A 17108-nucleotide genomic window follows, 5' to 3' on the forward strand; every position below is an offset into this window, starting at 1 on the left:
GAACATCTGTTTTTATACGTTATCTTCACTCTTCTCTTCTATCTTCTCTGATAATGTCACTCTGAACTTTGCCATTGTTCTCGATATCACATTACAATAGAAAAAACAGCTTCAGTGATCCCAGATCAGGTCGACCTAAACTCATCTAAAAGACAGAGCAGCATGAGTCACAGTCTGAGATTAAACCTCTGTCTCGCAGAAACCGAATTGAAGGCACCTTTTATGCATTGTTGTCAGCTGATACTGGTTTAAGATTGTGAACAACAGTTTATTGTCAGAACTGCAGAAGTGAATGTGATGAATGTTGCGGTCTCAGTTTTCCACTCGTGTTTCCGTGAGCTCTGCAGGCTGGTGGTGTGATTCACAGGAAATTGAAGCAGCTGTGAACACAATGCAAACTGTCTGTGTGATCAGATGCTGTCTCCATGAAGTCTTTTATTCTCTCCTCCGCCCTTCCTGTCACCGGGACTCTGATGGAGACAGTATTGACAGCGTCCCTCGGTAGAGCAGTGTTGTAAGTAATGGTCATGGATTGTTGGGGACAGAACAGACAATAGATTACATGAACTCATACAGGAGTGAAGGCCAGCTCGATGCTGCTCATCAGTGGACTGAGAGCGTAAAAGACGGTGGCTGAGACGTGGGCAGGGACGGGGGCGCTGAGTGTCATGTCGCAGACGGGGACTCGTTGCAAATATCCAGTAATATTCCAGACGTTAAATGGTCACTTTGTCTGAGCTTGTCAGCTGTAACACCTTCAAGGTGCTGTGACAAGTGTTTGCTGTGTGTTTTTGGAGGTCTTGTTTGAGGAGTATGATTGAATGCCATGAACTTTAACTTATTGAACAATTCAACCAGAGCTGAACTGGCTTATCTGGATGATTCCACTTCTAAAGTGGTCTATAACATGTTAGAGCATGTGGAAGAATAGACAACACAACATTTCAAAACCCCAGTTTTTTTTTTGGTCCAAACACGCCTCAAACACACAAAGATTAAGAAAGAAGAATTTCGAGAATCCAATGTAACCGCACTGACTTTCCTCCATCACGTCCTGTCATCTGAAGACATTGTAATGTTTTACTGAAGTGCAAGGTGCCTTGCGTGGCAGCTCTGTTGCTATTGATGTGTTTGTGAGGGAGAGCAAGTGAATGAGAGGCCAATTGTAAAGCACTTTGTGTGTCAAGAGAAAAAAGCACTATGTTTATTTTTAAGCAAAGCCAATCGTCTCTGTTTCAGTCTCTAGTGCTTTCTTTGTCTTAAATGGCAGAGTTTAATTTTAAGGTGTTTTCGTCAGAGAAACTGTAATTTTTTTAGTTTAGTTTTTTTAAATTTGGATTATTACCTATGAATTTAAGATGGATCAAAGAGAAAGCAGATTCTTTTTGAATATTCCAGATTTGTTATTCTAATTGTAGCATTAGGGCCTGATCAGACAGAGCGCATTTTTATTAGTTGTTTTCAACGAGAGGGGCACAGCGAGCTGCTCTTTTTCAAACCCTAGGCTCCAACAAAAAGGTTGCCCCTCGTGCTTTACAGCTCTGTCTGATCGTGCCCTTATACAACAGTTAGTTCTGACCAAGTAATCTGATTGGTCAAGAGGCATTCCATGAGTGGCGATATTGAGAACATCTCTGGGACTTTTCACTCTATGTATCAACATTACAGCAGACAGAGTTTGTCTACATTGATCAAGCTGGTACCTCAGAATCACACAGCAGAATCTTATTTCACTGGTTGATGATAAATTAAAACAAACAGATAAATGTGCATGATAAAAATCAGCTGATCTGTGGTAACCTGTAGACACAGAGTGCAGGAGAATGTTTGGGTTTCTTGACAACAACAGTCCAGTTTCAGTTAAGTTGTGGAACAAGTCGAGTTGGTGGAGCAAAAATAATCTGTTGTTGATTGTTGCTGTTTACTACTATTTGCTGATTGTGTAACTTATAAGCACCATCACACTCGAGGTTGTGGTGTGGGACTGAATATCAGAGATTTTTGGAGTAATAAAAAAATAACATATGGGCCTCAATCAGGGTTTTTACTGCAGTTTGCAATAAAATGGTCAGCTCTGTGTGTAGTATACAAACTGACTAGCCAACAGTTTGCAAGGCTGTGGTATATCAGAGTATGTACAGCTGAATGTACAGTGAGATATAGGCAAACACGTGTACATTTTGTGCATGTGTAGTTCTTGAAAACAAATGAGTTGCAAAAAAAGACTTTTCAAGACACTGCGAAACGACTGATTTTTACAATATATTTAATTCGATTTTTTCTTACAAAACAATTCCCTCATAAACCAGAACACACAAAATGCATAAAGAAAACTGTACAGTCAGTTTTGTCATGTCTGAACGTGTTCTAAACATGAACAATGTTATCTACAACAGTGGTTGCTATCAATGTCTATCACACCAAGCGGATCAGCTCTGCAGCCCCTTACTGTCAGGGTTAAAGGAGAGGTACGGAGAGTCATGTGACACTGAAGGTCGATCCCAACAAACAACATGAGCTAGCCAATAATGTAGTTGTATCATCGGACGCAGTCTCTTTGTTCTCTCCTTGGCTCTAGTAGCAAAGTGAAACGAGATAAGCTGACAGACGTGACAATGAGAGGGCAGAAAGGTGACGTTTTCACAAGTGACTGTGAGAGAACCACTGAGAGGTCCACGATTATTGTGTTGATTTACTTTCATCACATGCATGTCTCAGATTGGTTACTTACTGTGGGGAGTGACTTTAGATGGGAAAGTGACTTTAAGAACCATCAGAGCCGGATATTTATCATTGATACAGTGAGAAAACAGGGCTACCAATTTAACAAATGTCCATCCAATAAACAGAAATAAATGTTTTTTCTTTCTCTCCTCAGTGCAACAGTGGTCTAAGAAACATGATCATCATCTTTCATGCCAGAAAAGTTCTTCATGGCAGATTAGCAGCAAAAATCTAAATCACAAACAAGAACGACGAATCTGACTCACTCCTGCGTTGACTTTTTTCTTTTCTTACACAGCTCGGTTTCTAGCCTACACATTGCATCGCCTTGAGGAGTTACAGGCACGACTAAATATTAGGAGATGATTAATATTTCATTTGGGCTGCTGTTTGTTTCTAGGGGGGGAAAACAAAATCACTTGAGCTGATATATTCCATTCACAAGGCTGCAGCTGGATTTTGAAGCGGCACACTTCTGTGTTGGACTTTGACATCTTGTTGTGTGGGCACCTTCAGAGAGAAGTGGCTATGAGATTAAATCGTATGTCTCTCAAACAGGTTCGACACGCCAGGAAAAAAGATGAACTGCAAAATCCTGAAGGCTGTGAGTATTTGTGCATTGATTACATCTTTTCCTCCTTACAAGCAGGGATCAATCATTCGTTTTTTCTATAGTATGTTCTTTTCAACTTAATGTAACTTTGAATGTTGTACAAAAATAGGTCACGTCATATAGCTACTTTGTGCTGGCTTAACGGCTTTATGAAGGCCAACTATACAAGAAGAATTCAAGCCACTCTCTAATTAAGCGATTAAAATGCCTTTAATTATCACAGCATGGTCAAGTTATGGTCAGATGATCTTATATGACCATGCCATCAAAATAAAAGCCCTCTAACCGTTTCAAATTAAAGTGAAAGTGGAGCTTCCTTGTGATTTTATCGCCCATAAGCATTCCTTTAAAAAGAGTACCTCAACAAACTAATTTTGAGTCCAGGAAGCGCCTTATGCTTTTTGATTAATATCAATACAATGACTGAAGTTGCTTCTTTTCTATGTACGCAGTTCCTTAATTGTCTTGAAGAAATAGCGGCAGGCGTTTTAGAATAAGAATATTTAGACTATTCAGCTTAAAGAAGAATAGCTCCTGATTTATTTTATCATATATAATGAGGAAACAAAACACAATGATTACAGCTGAATGTTAGAGCACATTCATTGTGCTGTGCAGCATTACAAGAGAAGAAAGGAAAAAGCCATTGCCCCAACGATGGCACCCATTTCCAGCCGATACTTAAGAGTCATCGACGGCGTTGTCCGAGTATTAACACTTCTGACGAGCATTATTACATCTGCAGAGAAGCAGCGGCGTCGTCGTGCTGCTAATGGATCACCATTATGATGATGGTTCGTGCAAATGGCAAAAGAAAATTACACAGAAGATGATTTAACCGCAGAGAGAACATATCTGCTGTTTTGATAGAAGAAGAGTTGCTGGTGTTTATTCGGTTACTGCCTCGGGGCAGATTATACCGGCTTTCTAATAATGGATAAATAAACTTGTACATTTATTGTCGTTTTGGTAGTTTAACGATGACTAACAGGAAATGGTTTAGAACAGTACGTATTGCTAATGTCTGTAAAAAATATATCCCTACTTTTTAAACAGGCAGCTAGGTTTTTAGAAGGTTATTGTCTCTGAAGTTAAGCTGAATAATTACCAGTGTAGTGTTCTTGCCTGGGAGCTTGATGCTCGGCTCTCTGGGAGGAAGAACAAATGCTCACAGCCAGTCAGATAGCGCAGTTGATGCCACTTTGGCTCGGCCTCAGCATGTGGGTCAGCCTGATTCAGAGTCATTACCCTGAGGGAATCTGCTAAGTGGCATTTTCAGGCTCCGCAGCACAGAGTTGTACTGCAGGTAGCGAATAAATGTGAGAGACAGCGGGGGACAGATTTTACCTTCGCAAGACATCGCAAGATGTACTGCTCATTTCTGGTTAGGCCTCCTCCGCGAGCGGAAACATCCATTGTTGACGGCTAATGGACCAATCGGGCTCTTTGGATAGACAATGTAAATAGAGGGTATTACACATGTGCATAAAGCCAACCTCCGCCGGCATGAGGTGAATGAAAGCTTTCAGGGGAGGATACAGTACGATACCGTGACAAAGGCGAGGAAACAGATGGGTCTGTAGCTGTTAAAAGGACTCAGAACACACGTACACTAAAGGCAGACAGGACAGACGGACAGTTTGTGGTGATTATATGCAGCACTGGTGAGAACGACAAACATCGTTGAGATAAACAAAAATCGGAAAGCTTTGTACTCTAAAAAAAGTGAGCATTGTGCATAGTTCATAGTTCAGGAATAACCCCTCTTCAGGTACCTATTTGCTGTGATAACATGGAAGGAAGTGCAATAATGTACAATTCTGTATAGTTAAGTGCACATAGATCACTGTTGCACTGAACGGCATTGACACTTTCTCCCAATAGAAATATCACAACAGGGTTTCTTTATGTTTTACTCTATTTTTAAGTGTACTTTTGTTACAATAAACCCACACGTTTCCCTCTTGCTCAGTCCCAGGGTTGAGTCCACAACTTATGTTCACATAAATCTTTATTATAGCTAATTTGGCCTGATCTTTCCTTTTCCTTTGCTTCATTTACGTCCCTAATCCTGCATCTTCTTCTTTCTTTTTTTATTTCAAACTCATACCTCGCCGACCCAGACGACTGTGTTCCCTCTCTTGATGTCTGACACCTCGCAGTGCGGCGTTCTCTGTTTGCCGTTCAGGACAAAGAGGGACTCGGCGGACGGCGTCACCAGGTATTGTCCGAACAACCCGCCGGAGACAACCACTCTGTTGGGGCCTCCCCAGGGCCAGGCTTGGGGGGCCAGGGGCTCCTTAAGGCTCTGGAGAACCTCGGTGCGGCCCGAGGACAGATCAGCAAATAGCAGGTCCGTGCCTGAGCCCGAGGTGGCAACAACCACGTGCTGGTTGGACTCCGTGAAGGACGGCTGGAAAGCCAGATCGGAGACAGCTACAGGCTGGTCCAGTTCCTGGTTCAGACCCAGCTCCCCCTGGAACGACACTGTCTGTACAATCAGCTTTGAGCTCTGCGGGTCAGGGGTCACAATGTAGCGGCCGTCGGGTGACACGAAAGGCTGCCCTGTGACGTTAAGGTTCGGACCGGTCACTGCGTCCGTCACGCTGTCAATGAGCAGCTGGGGTGGGGCTTGCAGGCGACTCTTGCTCTGGCACTGGACGAAGTAGAAGCCGCTTAGGTGTGTGTAGGCCATGCTGAGCGGGATGCAGCTGTAGTTCTTCAGGCTGATGGTCTTGACGCGGTGGAAGGTCTCCAGGTCAATCTTGTGCACCGCAGGTTCGTTCTTGAGAAAGACAAAGGCAAACCTAGAACGGCAAAGTTCAAAGGAAAGGTTAATCGCTTTTCAAGATTTTGCAGGGTGGCAGTGATTAACACAAATCAAACTCATTAAAATTCTCATTTGCTCTTTTCTCGTTTACTTCAGAAGGACAGCCGTGATTAGTGAGCAATGAGGTCAGCTGTGTTTTAAGGTCGGAGTGTATGTAAAAGTGCTGTTTTACCTCACGTGGGTGATGATAAGGTTGGTTGGAGGAATGAAGAAGTCATTGACCCTCTGGAAAGTTGTGCGGATGGCGTGATGAACTTCTCCCACACTGGCTTGAGGAATAACCTGAAGATGACGACACAGAACATCATGACTCTTTCTTTTGTTTCGTTTTTGACTTTAAACGTTTATTTTATCGGGGAAAATGTTCCCCAAGCAATAACAATCCATTTAATTTAAAAGACTGCACATGAGTGACAGAGCTGAGTGCAGAACCCCAGCAGCCCCCCTCGTCCTGCACAGCCTGAGGGTAAAACAGCATGAATGTTGATTAACAGCACAGAGATATACAAAGATATTAACATTGGCTACAGTGCCTAGAATCTTGGCCTCCATCGGATGTATGGCCTGAACTTTAAACCCTTAATCCTGCCCCAGAGACAAAACATGTTACAGAAGAATAGAAACTAGAAAAACACAGAGATCTGCACTTTAGATGCACTGAGGGAACTTCCTTATTATTACTTTCATGTTTTTTTGTTGTCGGAGTTCTGCAGCAACCTTTCCTTGACTGTCATTGGAAGGCAATCTACAACAACAAAAACTAATTTACAATCAAAGCAATAAATGTGTTCATTTCTGTATATTCCCAGAACGAGTTTAAAAAAAAGATTGAATGTTACCGCAGAGCTACAACAATTAGTCGGCAGGCCTGACATTTATCTGGGATGGATCTGTATCGGTGAATATGCCAATAAGAAACAAGAAATTGCAGCGCAGAAATGTCAATTAAATGTTAACTTTTTTAGAGTTCACCCACAGCAGAGCAACAACAAGTTTATGATTCAAGTGTAACAACAAATGATTCTTTTTGCTTTGTGCGTCCTGCTTTAAGACTAACTGAGATCTGAATGTTGTCAAAGTTAAACCTGCGACCTTTTAGCTGCTTCAGAAAACTGCTGGTTGGTGTAAACAAAGGCTCATATCTCAGCCGGAGCTCATCCCGCTGACATGCCCATTCATCCCAACCAGATAAACATCTCCTGCATATGACAGGAGCTGATGAAACCTGGCCCCTCCTCAGCCCTCTGATAAAGCATCTTATTCAGTGATGTCTTACACACCACAATAAAAGCCCCATCTGTCATGTCACACAGCGAGCCCTGAATCAGCATGTTTGTAAAGTGCATGCACTTTTGATGGTCTTTGATGCCCCGCCTTGTCCATGACACATGCTTCATCATGCATGCTGCACGATCAGGTCACAGTCAAGGACGGGCGAGGTGCTTTATGGGACTTGCACGTGTCAGACTGTGCGTGTATTAAAAGCAACCAGACAACTTCAGCTCTGTAATCCTGCTCCCACAGCTAAACAGATTTTACACTCTTTAAATTCTCGGGGAAACTTGGCTCTTCGAAGCGGCTCTCGGTTTAGACGTCTCTGCAAATGTTGCAAGAGAACATATAGAGTATTGTTTTAAAAGGAAAGAACGAAGTGTAAAATCTATTCTGATGTCTACTCCTACGCTGCTAAAGCTGAGCCTCTACCTGACGCCCAGTGGGGGGCCAGACTCCACACTCCATTCTCAGAAGTAACAAATGCTAAAAGTATAAATAGCAGTGAAAGTGGCAGAGCCGTTGCAGGATCCTGCTCGCCATCTCATCCATTTTTAAATAAGTAGATCTGCTTTTTCTCACTGCTCCCAACACATGAAAAGAATCCCCTTTAAAAAGAAGTCATTACAACAGTTGCAGAATACAATGAGGGGAGTTAATGAGGTTCAGTGTAGTATCGCTCATGTATTATTAGGCAGCCTCTGTGGTCTCCAGGGCTGCAGGTGCACTCAACTTAATGCCACTGGCGTCCTTTTGTCATCGCTCATCCTTGGATTTCATATCCACACACTCAGCAACAAGACCCAATTGAGCTTCACTCAGCCCCAGCCTCGCTGGCTGCCCTAATACCTGAGGGGGATTTGGTTCTGACCGAGTAGCTTTTGCTTTTCAACAACATTCAGTCTGCAGAAGCCTTGAGTAGCTTCTCTTTTTTAAGTTTCACATCCTTACAGTGAATCCAAATGAGTTCCCTTAAATACTCTGGTGTATTCACGTCAATCAGGGTATTCAGTAAATCTTAGAAAGCACTTTAATATAACCCTACATATTACATGGGTACGGAAATCGTGCTTATATATGTGTATATATTATAGACCCAGGAAGACTCAACCTACATAAATACTTGATTAAAATGATGTGTTTTATTCCCTGAGGCAGATATCATATAGTTATGCAGTAAATGCATGCACTAGAGAAAGTAAGACTGTAGTGACTGCAGATTCAGAGTCTGATAACTTCTTTCATCAGATACTTGTGGCTCAGATGGTCGTCTGTCAATTGGAAGGTTGGGGGTTCGATCCCTGACTGCTACAGTCTACATGTCAAAGTGTCCTTGGGCAAGACACTGAACCCCAAATTGCTCCTGAGGGGCATAGCCATCAGGTATAAATGGGCATAGATACTGAATGGAGATTAGCACTTAGGCCTTTGCCATCAGTGTGTGAATGAGTGTGTGAAAGGGTGAATGTGACGTAGTGTAAAAGTGCTTTGAGTGACTAGAAAAGCGCTATATAGGGCATTTAAAATCAGGTCCCCCTCACGCCAAACTATTTAAAATACCCAGCCTTCCTGCAACATCCAAACTCTTTAGGTTGATTTACTCTGAACAATTGCATGCAAATTAATGAGTCTTTACCCGGTCCTTTGCAAAACGAAGTGACAATGTCTCTTACAGTGAGAAGAGATACGACGGAGAAGTGACAGGGCAATAAAACAGAAAACACAAAGTAAACTGAAAAAGTGTTTTTATGATAAAAAGTCTTTTTTTATAAAATGATTTAAAGAGACTAAAATGTAAAACATTTTTTTTCCAGCCTGAACTGAAAACGTGTCGCTCCTTGTTGTGACAAACTGCTGCTGTAATAATGAGCTAATTTATGATAATAATATTGATCAGTCCTTATCTATTTGGCAAACCTAAATGAGAGACAACTGAGGAGAAAACAGATGGGAAGAGCTGCGTGTGTGTGCACAGAGAAAAACAAAGTGCCCACGAGTTAAATGTCTTCTTGGCACGTAGACGCGGAGCGGACTGACAGTTTGAAAGGCCACGTCTCTCTCTGCCCGGCAGAGATTCCTCCATTTGTCTTCTCTAATGAATTGACAATCACACTCCCTCTGATGTTTACACAGAGATATTGAGCCATCCCAAACTTGGCTGCTTTAAAATACCACGCACACACTCCTACACACATTCCCCTGCGCACATTTACACGTCATGAGCGCACACATTAGCATGCACACACACAGACGCACACTCATACACATGTATGATCCGCTGAAGCGAAGCGGTGCCTCTGGTGGTGACAGGCTGCTGCTGAACAGGTCAATTACTTTCTGTCCAAATGATAATGACATTATCAGACCATTTATTTGTGGTGTGATCCATGTGGACTCTAATCCATTATGCAGTTTCCCTGCAATTGCATTTTTGAGTGATTCATGCCCTGTTCTCTAATTATTCATTACTCGTCAACGACTGCCGAGAGAGGGGGAAATGACTAAAATGAAAAGCAGAAAAATGTGCTTTCTGCGGTTCAGGCAGCTGCTACAAAAGAGAGACATGTTACGCAAAGCTGCTCTCTGTACTCTGTTTAAAATTACATGAGCAGAGAATTGTTTTGTCTGTGATGAAAAAACATCTTTTCACAGAATTTTCTGCTTCATTTAAGACTTTTAACATCTCGTAGACGTTTAAAAGCAACTCCTACATAAACACCATGAGTCTGCACTTTAGTACACAGACAAATCCCCCTGCTAGTACACCTACACTCTGCAAAGAAAAGCTGCAAAACAGGAAAAAAACAGGGCACTGTATGCATGCACCGAACAAGACACGCATAGTGACTACTTGACCAGGCAGATCTGCAGAAGGCTGTTAAAACCTGCACACACAGTGGCACCTTCTGAAATAATCTTCCATTGCATTTTACGTTTCTTTAATAAATCTGTAGATAACTGTGCAATATGAAACACTACGACTCATGAGAAGCTTTAGAACCATTTCACAAATAACTAAGGTTGTTTAACAGCTGTAAAGCTATTGATTAGACATCAAAGATATCCTTAAATATCTGATTGAAAATAAACGTAAAAACTATTAGAAAACCTAACAGCTATATTTACTGTTTAGGTAGACATGCCCTTGAATCCACTCAAAGCAATGGCGCAAGAGACAATCGGGGTACTGCCGCTGAGGAAGTAGAAGCAAAACAGTAGTCCTGCAATCTGATTTTTTTCAATTGTACACACCTGAGCGTTTCAAAGTGCTGTGCTGTTCACATCATAGTTAGAACCTATGCAGCGTTACATGAGATGGCCCTATTTGTTCTCAAAGTTCTGAATACAATGCTGGAACTAAACTCCCTTAGCTGACCCTCAACTCCACTGCCACCGTGCTTTAAAACCACTAGTGTTCAAATCAATGGTGCAAAGAGCACAAAAGAATATATTCAAGTGATGTGAACATAAAATAATTTCAACCCAAAGATCCTCTCTAGAAACAAAGATGTGACAGTGTCTCTTCAGTCCCTCCAATGACAGCACATCGAATCGGTAAAGGCTGAACATCTCACATGATTGGAATGGGATCTTTCCCTCCAATGGGACAAAGCAGAACCATAAACATGTTTGTGTCTCATACAGAGATTACAGTGGGATCCCTTGGTAGCGTTACTCGTGGCAGTGTCCTCCACACACACACCCATATAAACACTGTCCCTTTAAAAACAGCATCATGCCTCTCCCACAGGCTCCAGCTCTGTTCTCTCTCTCCTCCCCTTCACCTCCCCAACCCTGCATCCTCCTCTCCCTTTCCCTCTCCTCACCCAATCCCCCGAGGTGGATTAAATACAACCACACCTGTGATCATTTCTCATTTGTGAAGCCTCCAACACCAGTGGTCCGAGGGGACGGCAGGCACAAGCCGACTGTGCCTCAGCTGCGAATTGCTGTTTTGCTGGCTTGGTAAATGCTCTAAAACATACATAGATTAGATGTTGTCACGCTAATACTTATCATGTAAACAGGAACGCAGGTACACTAAGGAGCTCAATTAGTTATGAGGCGCGGTTTTCCTCCCCTGGTGAACTTTCTACAGCTTATATAGATTATATTCTTCCAAGAAGATAATCGTTCATCAGAGTTCACAAATACAAACACAGCAGATGTATTGGTAGGGTTGTGGAGGCTATAATAAAGAGGGGGTATTTTTTTGTACTCCAAAATGAGATTCTAGTGTAAGGAATTTTACGAACATGACGTTTTGAGTGAGATAAAAAAAGGAAACAAAAAAGGAGCATCTCATGAGAGCAAAACAGTAAACAACAAACTGTTTCCGGCTCATCTTTGCAGAGAAACCACCGCAAACTATTAACTACCCATGGGAGCTTTTTAGCAACAAACACCAAACACACTTACCTGAAGTGTTGGGTGTGTTCTGTCCATATCCCCCCATGTCAGGACCCACACCTGGTCATGTGACTTGTCGTAGAGCATCTTTACTGGGAAAGGATCTGTTGCTACTGCCTAGAAGAGACAAGAGAGAGGAGACGAGACGGCATGAGTTGTTGGCGAGCTGAATCATTAAGGCTCTGTCCATGGTGCTGAAAAGCTATAAAAACACAGCTGATTTTTGTGTTTAACGTGCCGTTACTCACAGTTATTACACTGTATGGTTATTCAAATATTGAAGCAAAACGAAAGGAAAAACAGACATTTACTGATGTAAAATAAGACTGCCAGCTTTTCAGAGATATTGCTGCAAGTCTGGTGCTTGTTTTTATTAGTTAAATGTGGCAAAACTAATGCCAGAGGAAATCATCTCCAGTTGTAAGTTGCAGTTTGGAAATTTAAACAGGACCGAAATACTACCCAATAATCCTTTAACAGATCTCAAGAGTCATCGCGTCTCTTACAAAGCAGCTGTGAATGCCAAAAATATATAGAGAAAACGTGTACGGCATGTTCTGCTGCTGGAGCGGTTTCAGTGAGGGAATCTGACACACATCAGGTGAAAGAGCAGAAAGAATGGAGAATAACTTGCACATAACTTGACAGTGAAAGGCAGAAGGAAAAGAAGAGATCAGACAGACAGTGAAAGGAGAGGGACGAGGGGGGTGGGGAGTACGCAACCTCAGGCGTGCTGCAATGTCAACAACAAAGAATAACACAATCCATTACCCTGCTTCTGGCTGGGTGGACAGGGAGCTGCTGACACCCTCACCAGTGGAGCGAGACCACAGGCTCTGTGTTCAGTAATGGGAGGTCCAGCCCTCTGCTCCGAGCTGGTCAGCCAAGTGCCAACTCAGCATGTGTGTTTGTACAGTATGTGGAGACTGCATGTGTGAGTTTGTCTCCGAGTGTGTTTAGCTTTCTCCATGATGGGAGCAGAGGTGAAGCTGAGGTCAGGCCACAATGCTGCAGACTGAGAGGCTATAGATTGGATTTTGTGTCCACCTCTAAACACTCTGTAAATGTTGGAATTAAGGACAGTTTTTTTTGTAGAAATGAAGGTGTGATTTGAGAGCAACCTTTTAATGATCATCATGTTTTAACATTTTTATTGTTTCAGGAGTGTTTGTCCTCGTTAGCTGGAGCAGTGCTATAATTAAGCTGTAATTAGGTTTTGCTGTCTGGCCTTAATTTGAGACACATTCGCAAAGCTTTGCTGCAAACAAATATCTTAACAAATCTGTGTTTCTCTCTTAATCTTTTTCTTTCATTAAATATGGAAAACAATTAGGTAGAAGTTCCTTGTTTTCAGCCAGTGCTGACCTTCATTATGACGTACAATTGCAAACAACATTCGTGGAGAACAGCGTTAATTTTGGCAGATACTAGATGTAGTCTTTGCCTTCAGACGAAGATGCTTATTAGTTTGAGTCACATTTGAGTCACTTTTACCCTTTATAGTTTTAGTGACTCACATCAGTCTTGTCTGAGTTTTTATTATCAACGATCAAGTTTTAGCTCGGCAACGTCTTGTCTTCCTCATGGAACAAAGATCATTGATGAAAATTTTTCGTCATTATTTTCCTCAACGGAATTTAATACTGGTGGAGAATATATAAGCTGGAGCCCATTGATGCCGTAAAAGACTCTTGTCTGAATAATTGCAGGTAAGCAGTATCTGTACCCAACCTAAGTATCAGTGTGTTTCTGTCCCTTTGCAACAGAGTGACTAAAAATTACTTTGATAATATTCTTAAAAGGAAACAAAAAATTTCATAACGCTAAAACTAATAACTGATTTGTTATACTTTTCAGAGTTAACAAATACAGGCTAGGGATGCAGGGCTCATTAGTAGGTCAGTGTAACTCACTGAAGTTAGACAAAGAATAATATCAAAAAGTAAGTAAAGTAAGCTGAGTAACCCAAGTTTTAGCTTCTTCTACCTCCTTCATTACATTTGAAAGGTTTTAGATGTATATTCTTTAAAACGTCTGCCCTTGCATTGATAAAGAACAGCTCTAGCTTGTCAACAGAAAATCAGATGATATAAGATGATATGTGTCACAGTATTGAATGTGGAGTTTGATTGTCAGTAGGCCCAGAGCAGAAACTTACAGCACTTACAGAATTAAATTACAAACCTGATTAAAAATAAAGAGCAGATTTCATCCATCCACATTATAAACCTTGATGACAACTATGTGCCACCTCCCGTGGTTATACTGCATTAGAGCAGAGACCACCCTAGTACGTTAAAGTGACTACATAACCAGAGGTCTTTACCATCTGGGTTCCCTTTTAATTAGCTGAAGTGCTGTTTGTCTTCTTTCCCAGTGGGAGCTGAGGCTGGCACAGGTCTGACACCTCAGAGTCAAGGTTACATCCCTTTGTTGAAAAAGATAACAAAGGTGCGATTTACCTTCGTGCGAATGCATGAAAATCCATAAAGTCATTATTAGTGCAGTTTCTCCACATTTTTATGGCTTTCATCTTGTGTCTGCTGGAAATTAAGGTTGTGAAAACTGAAGGTTTCGAAAAAGTAGGAAGCTTTTTTAAAGGTGCAGAACAGAACTTTTCACTTTTCTTGCAAAAGTATGTGACAATAAAGATTAATGAAGCGTAATCTGTTATTCTCTGGGATTTAAATCTCTGATTTAACCTTTTGTGCATTCCAACTTTTCTTTAGATGCAGCTCGTATTTAGTACACTTCTATTGTGTTTAATTCAAAGACTTTAATTTAATGAAGGAATTCCCAACATGTTGATGCCTAAGGACAAATAACTTATAGCTTATGGGTTACTTGCTGTGTTTATTAAATCTATTTCTTAGACATATACCCCGTCCTTCTGACCACTGTTTTGTGGAGATAATTAATGTACCTTTCTGACTTCACCATTAAAAACATTAAAGCCATTTTTGGTCCATTCCTTCTGTCAGTTGTAAAAGTGCATTCGTTGCAGCCTGCCATCTTTTCTCTTGTTCTAAAGGCCATTGTTGAAGGGAAGCTACAAATGTGCTTTGAAAAACCACAAGCTTTGAGATAACAAAGAAAGAGGAGACAAGAAAAAAGGCAGGATGCATTAACCTCCTGCACCCAGAGGCCAGGGAGGGTCTTCAAGAGAGACACGGGGGGAGAGGCGGGAGAGGGAAGGAAGCAGTTTTACAGTGTGGGATGGAGAGAGAGAAGGGGGGAGTTGGTGGGCTGCAATACACAATCTGAACTTTAAAGGTTGTGAGAACGTCTGATGTGCTAGAACACACTTCTGTTTCTCCTGTCACTAAATCGCATCATATCATTTTATTACATTTGACTGAGAAAAAGTCAAATACAATATGTCTTTTATAAAAGTGGAGTTATATTTTTCACACAGGCCTCATACGCCGTGTGTAAAATGATTTGACCTCTAGTTTCTGTTTCTTCACACTGATACCAAGGTCAGGTAACAGGTTATAAATGACATTTTTCTACCTGCTCACTTTCTCATTCGCTCTCTACTCAGACTTTCACTTATCTCCCCTCTTCTCTCCCGCCTCCTCCTCCTCCTCCTCAAGTTAGGCCTATTTCCCCCCCATCTTGAGCCTCAGTATAAATGATGTTGACCCTGGGAAGAACCCCTGAGGGATTCAGTCTCTAAACAGCCGTTACAGGCAAGATGAATGGCGAGGCGGCCAGCACCCACCTGGGCACCATATTGTTTCCAGCACTTGAGGTGCTTTTGATTTATTTTACCTTGCATGTGGTCTTCTTACATCGCCTGTGGATTAGATACAACGTGCCACGCTGGCAATAACGTGGCGGTTGAATCAAATGTATCTCTTGTTTGTGATGCTGTTTGACATGGAGATAAAGCAGTTTTGTAGATAGTCTTTTTTGTATACTCTTCTACCCAATACTTGAGCTCAATTTCCGATTAGCTGTAGATAGTTGAGTGAGGCTGCACAACAGTATATAAGATCCTTTAATCAAATAAATGATTGATCATCATAAATCATTATGTGGAACTACAACAGATGAAATCATTCAGGCTGAGGCTGCAAGAGTGTTAACGTCCCAAAATCCTACAGAGACACTCAGGACATCTTAGTAACCAGCTTCCACACAGTGAGGGAGAACTGTTGTAAGCAAAGTATCTTCTAAGGTAACCTGTAATCTAATATAATAATAGTGTTAGTATATGATATTCCCAAGTTCCCAAGGGGCATGGCGGCATGACGGGGGGGGGCGTGTCACTACTTCTTTGTGTTTTTTTTCATTTTGAAAATGTAGCAGGCGGAACTATGTTTTGGCGTCGGACAACCCGGACTCATTTTCGGGTGACGCAGTACACAAACGCGTTGATTTCCATGACAGATTTCACATTTAGACACACACAGAGAAAAAGTCTAGCATTGCCAATGGACAAATATATATTACAGGGGCGAGAACAAAAACAGCTGACGCATCAGATGCCAACAAGACGAAGTCGGCCAACGTTAGCGCTGACCAACCGCCAAAATCCAAGAAGTCAAGAAAATATGACGAGGGTAGAACATGATATGAAATGGACGTTGGAAATGGACTTTGGGTTATCGATCCAATCTTTTGTTTTTGTGTGATTTATATTTTCAGGTACCTTCTTTTCTTTACTATCAAAGAGATCAATGATTAGGGAGAGCTACTGTATGTACAAGACATGTGTGTGATGTATTGTAGTGATTTTTGTTGTACTGTGAGCATGAATGTTATGGATGCACGTAATCCAGCTGATGTAATGTTAATGAAATAATGGAGACCCCAGGAAGAGTAGCCACTGTCTTAATAAATAAACAAATAAACTGTTGGTTATTTGGCAGGTAGAGAGTGGATGTTCTTCCTTCACAAATGATCTTTGTACGAGCACAGGTTTGACCTACCATCAGTGCTAGATGTCATTTTTAACTCGTGGCAGCAGCAGTCAGCGCTGGCTAAGAATGAGAAGCTGCTACTCGAATGTTTTGTTCACTGATCTTTGCCTGTTGTAATAACAGTCACAATTTGGCAAATTTGAGCCTTTTACCTGCGTGCCGGTGTGCCCGAATAATCTTTCACCTCATACAAAGTGGTTTCTCGTGCTGTTGCACCCTGGGGTTGTAAATGTGAGCAGCACTGCAACAGTAGCTCAGCAGCTGATGCCTGGATCTCTAAAAGAATAATAACTAAAGACTGCCTCTACTCAGGGAGCAGTACTTGTGCAGT

At 41.8% G+C, this 17108-nt stretch overlaps 1 protein-coding gene across 1 annotated transcript in view; it reads right to left on the minus strand.

Moving 5' to 3' along the window:
* Positions 1 to 2276: 2276 nt before the first annotated feature.
* Positions 2277 to 17108, minus strand: part of fstl4 (follistatin-like 4) — a 217869-nt gene continuing 203037 nt past the window's right edge. Inside the window, exons 14-16 of the mRNA XM_069674450.1 lie at positions 11859 to 11966; positions 6340 to 6449; positions 2277 to 6144 (exon numbers count right to left, since the gene is read on the minus strand). Of these exons, the coding sequence (XP_069530551.1) occupies positions 5442 to 6144; positions 6340 to 6449; positions 11859 to 11966 (921 nt within the window). The 3' untranslated portion in view covers positions 2277 to 5441. The remainder of the gene's footprint in view (positions 6145 to 6339; positions 6450 to 11858; positions 11967 to 17108) is intronic.

The sequence above is a fragment of the Semicossyphus pulcher genome, unplaced genomic scaffold, assembly GCF_022749685.1.
Source record: "Semicossyphus pulcher isolate SPU_LCO1_2020_fin unplaced genomic scaffold, fSemPul1.0.p SCAF_10, whole genome shotgun sequence".
NCBI classification, from domain to species: domain Eukaryota; kingdom Metazoa; phylum Chordata; class Actinopteri; order Labriformes; family Labridae; genus Semicossyphus; species Semicossyphus pulcher.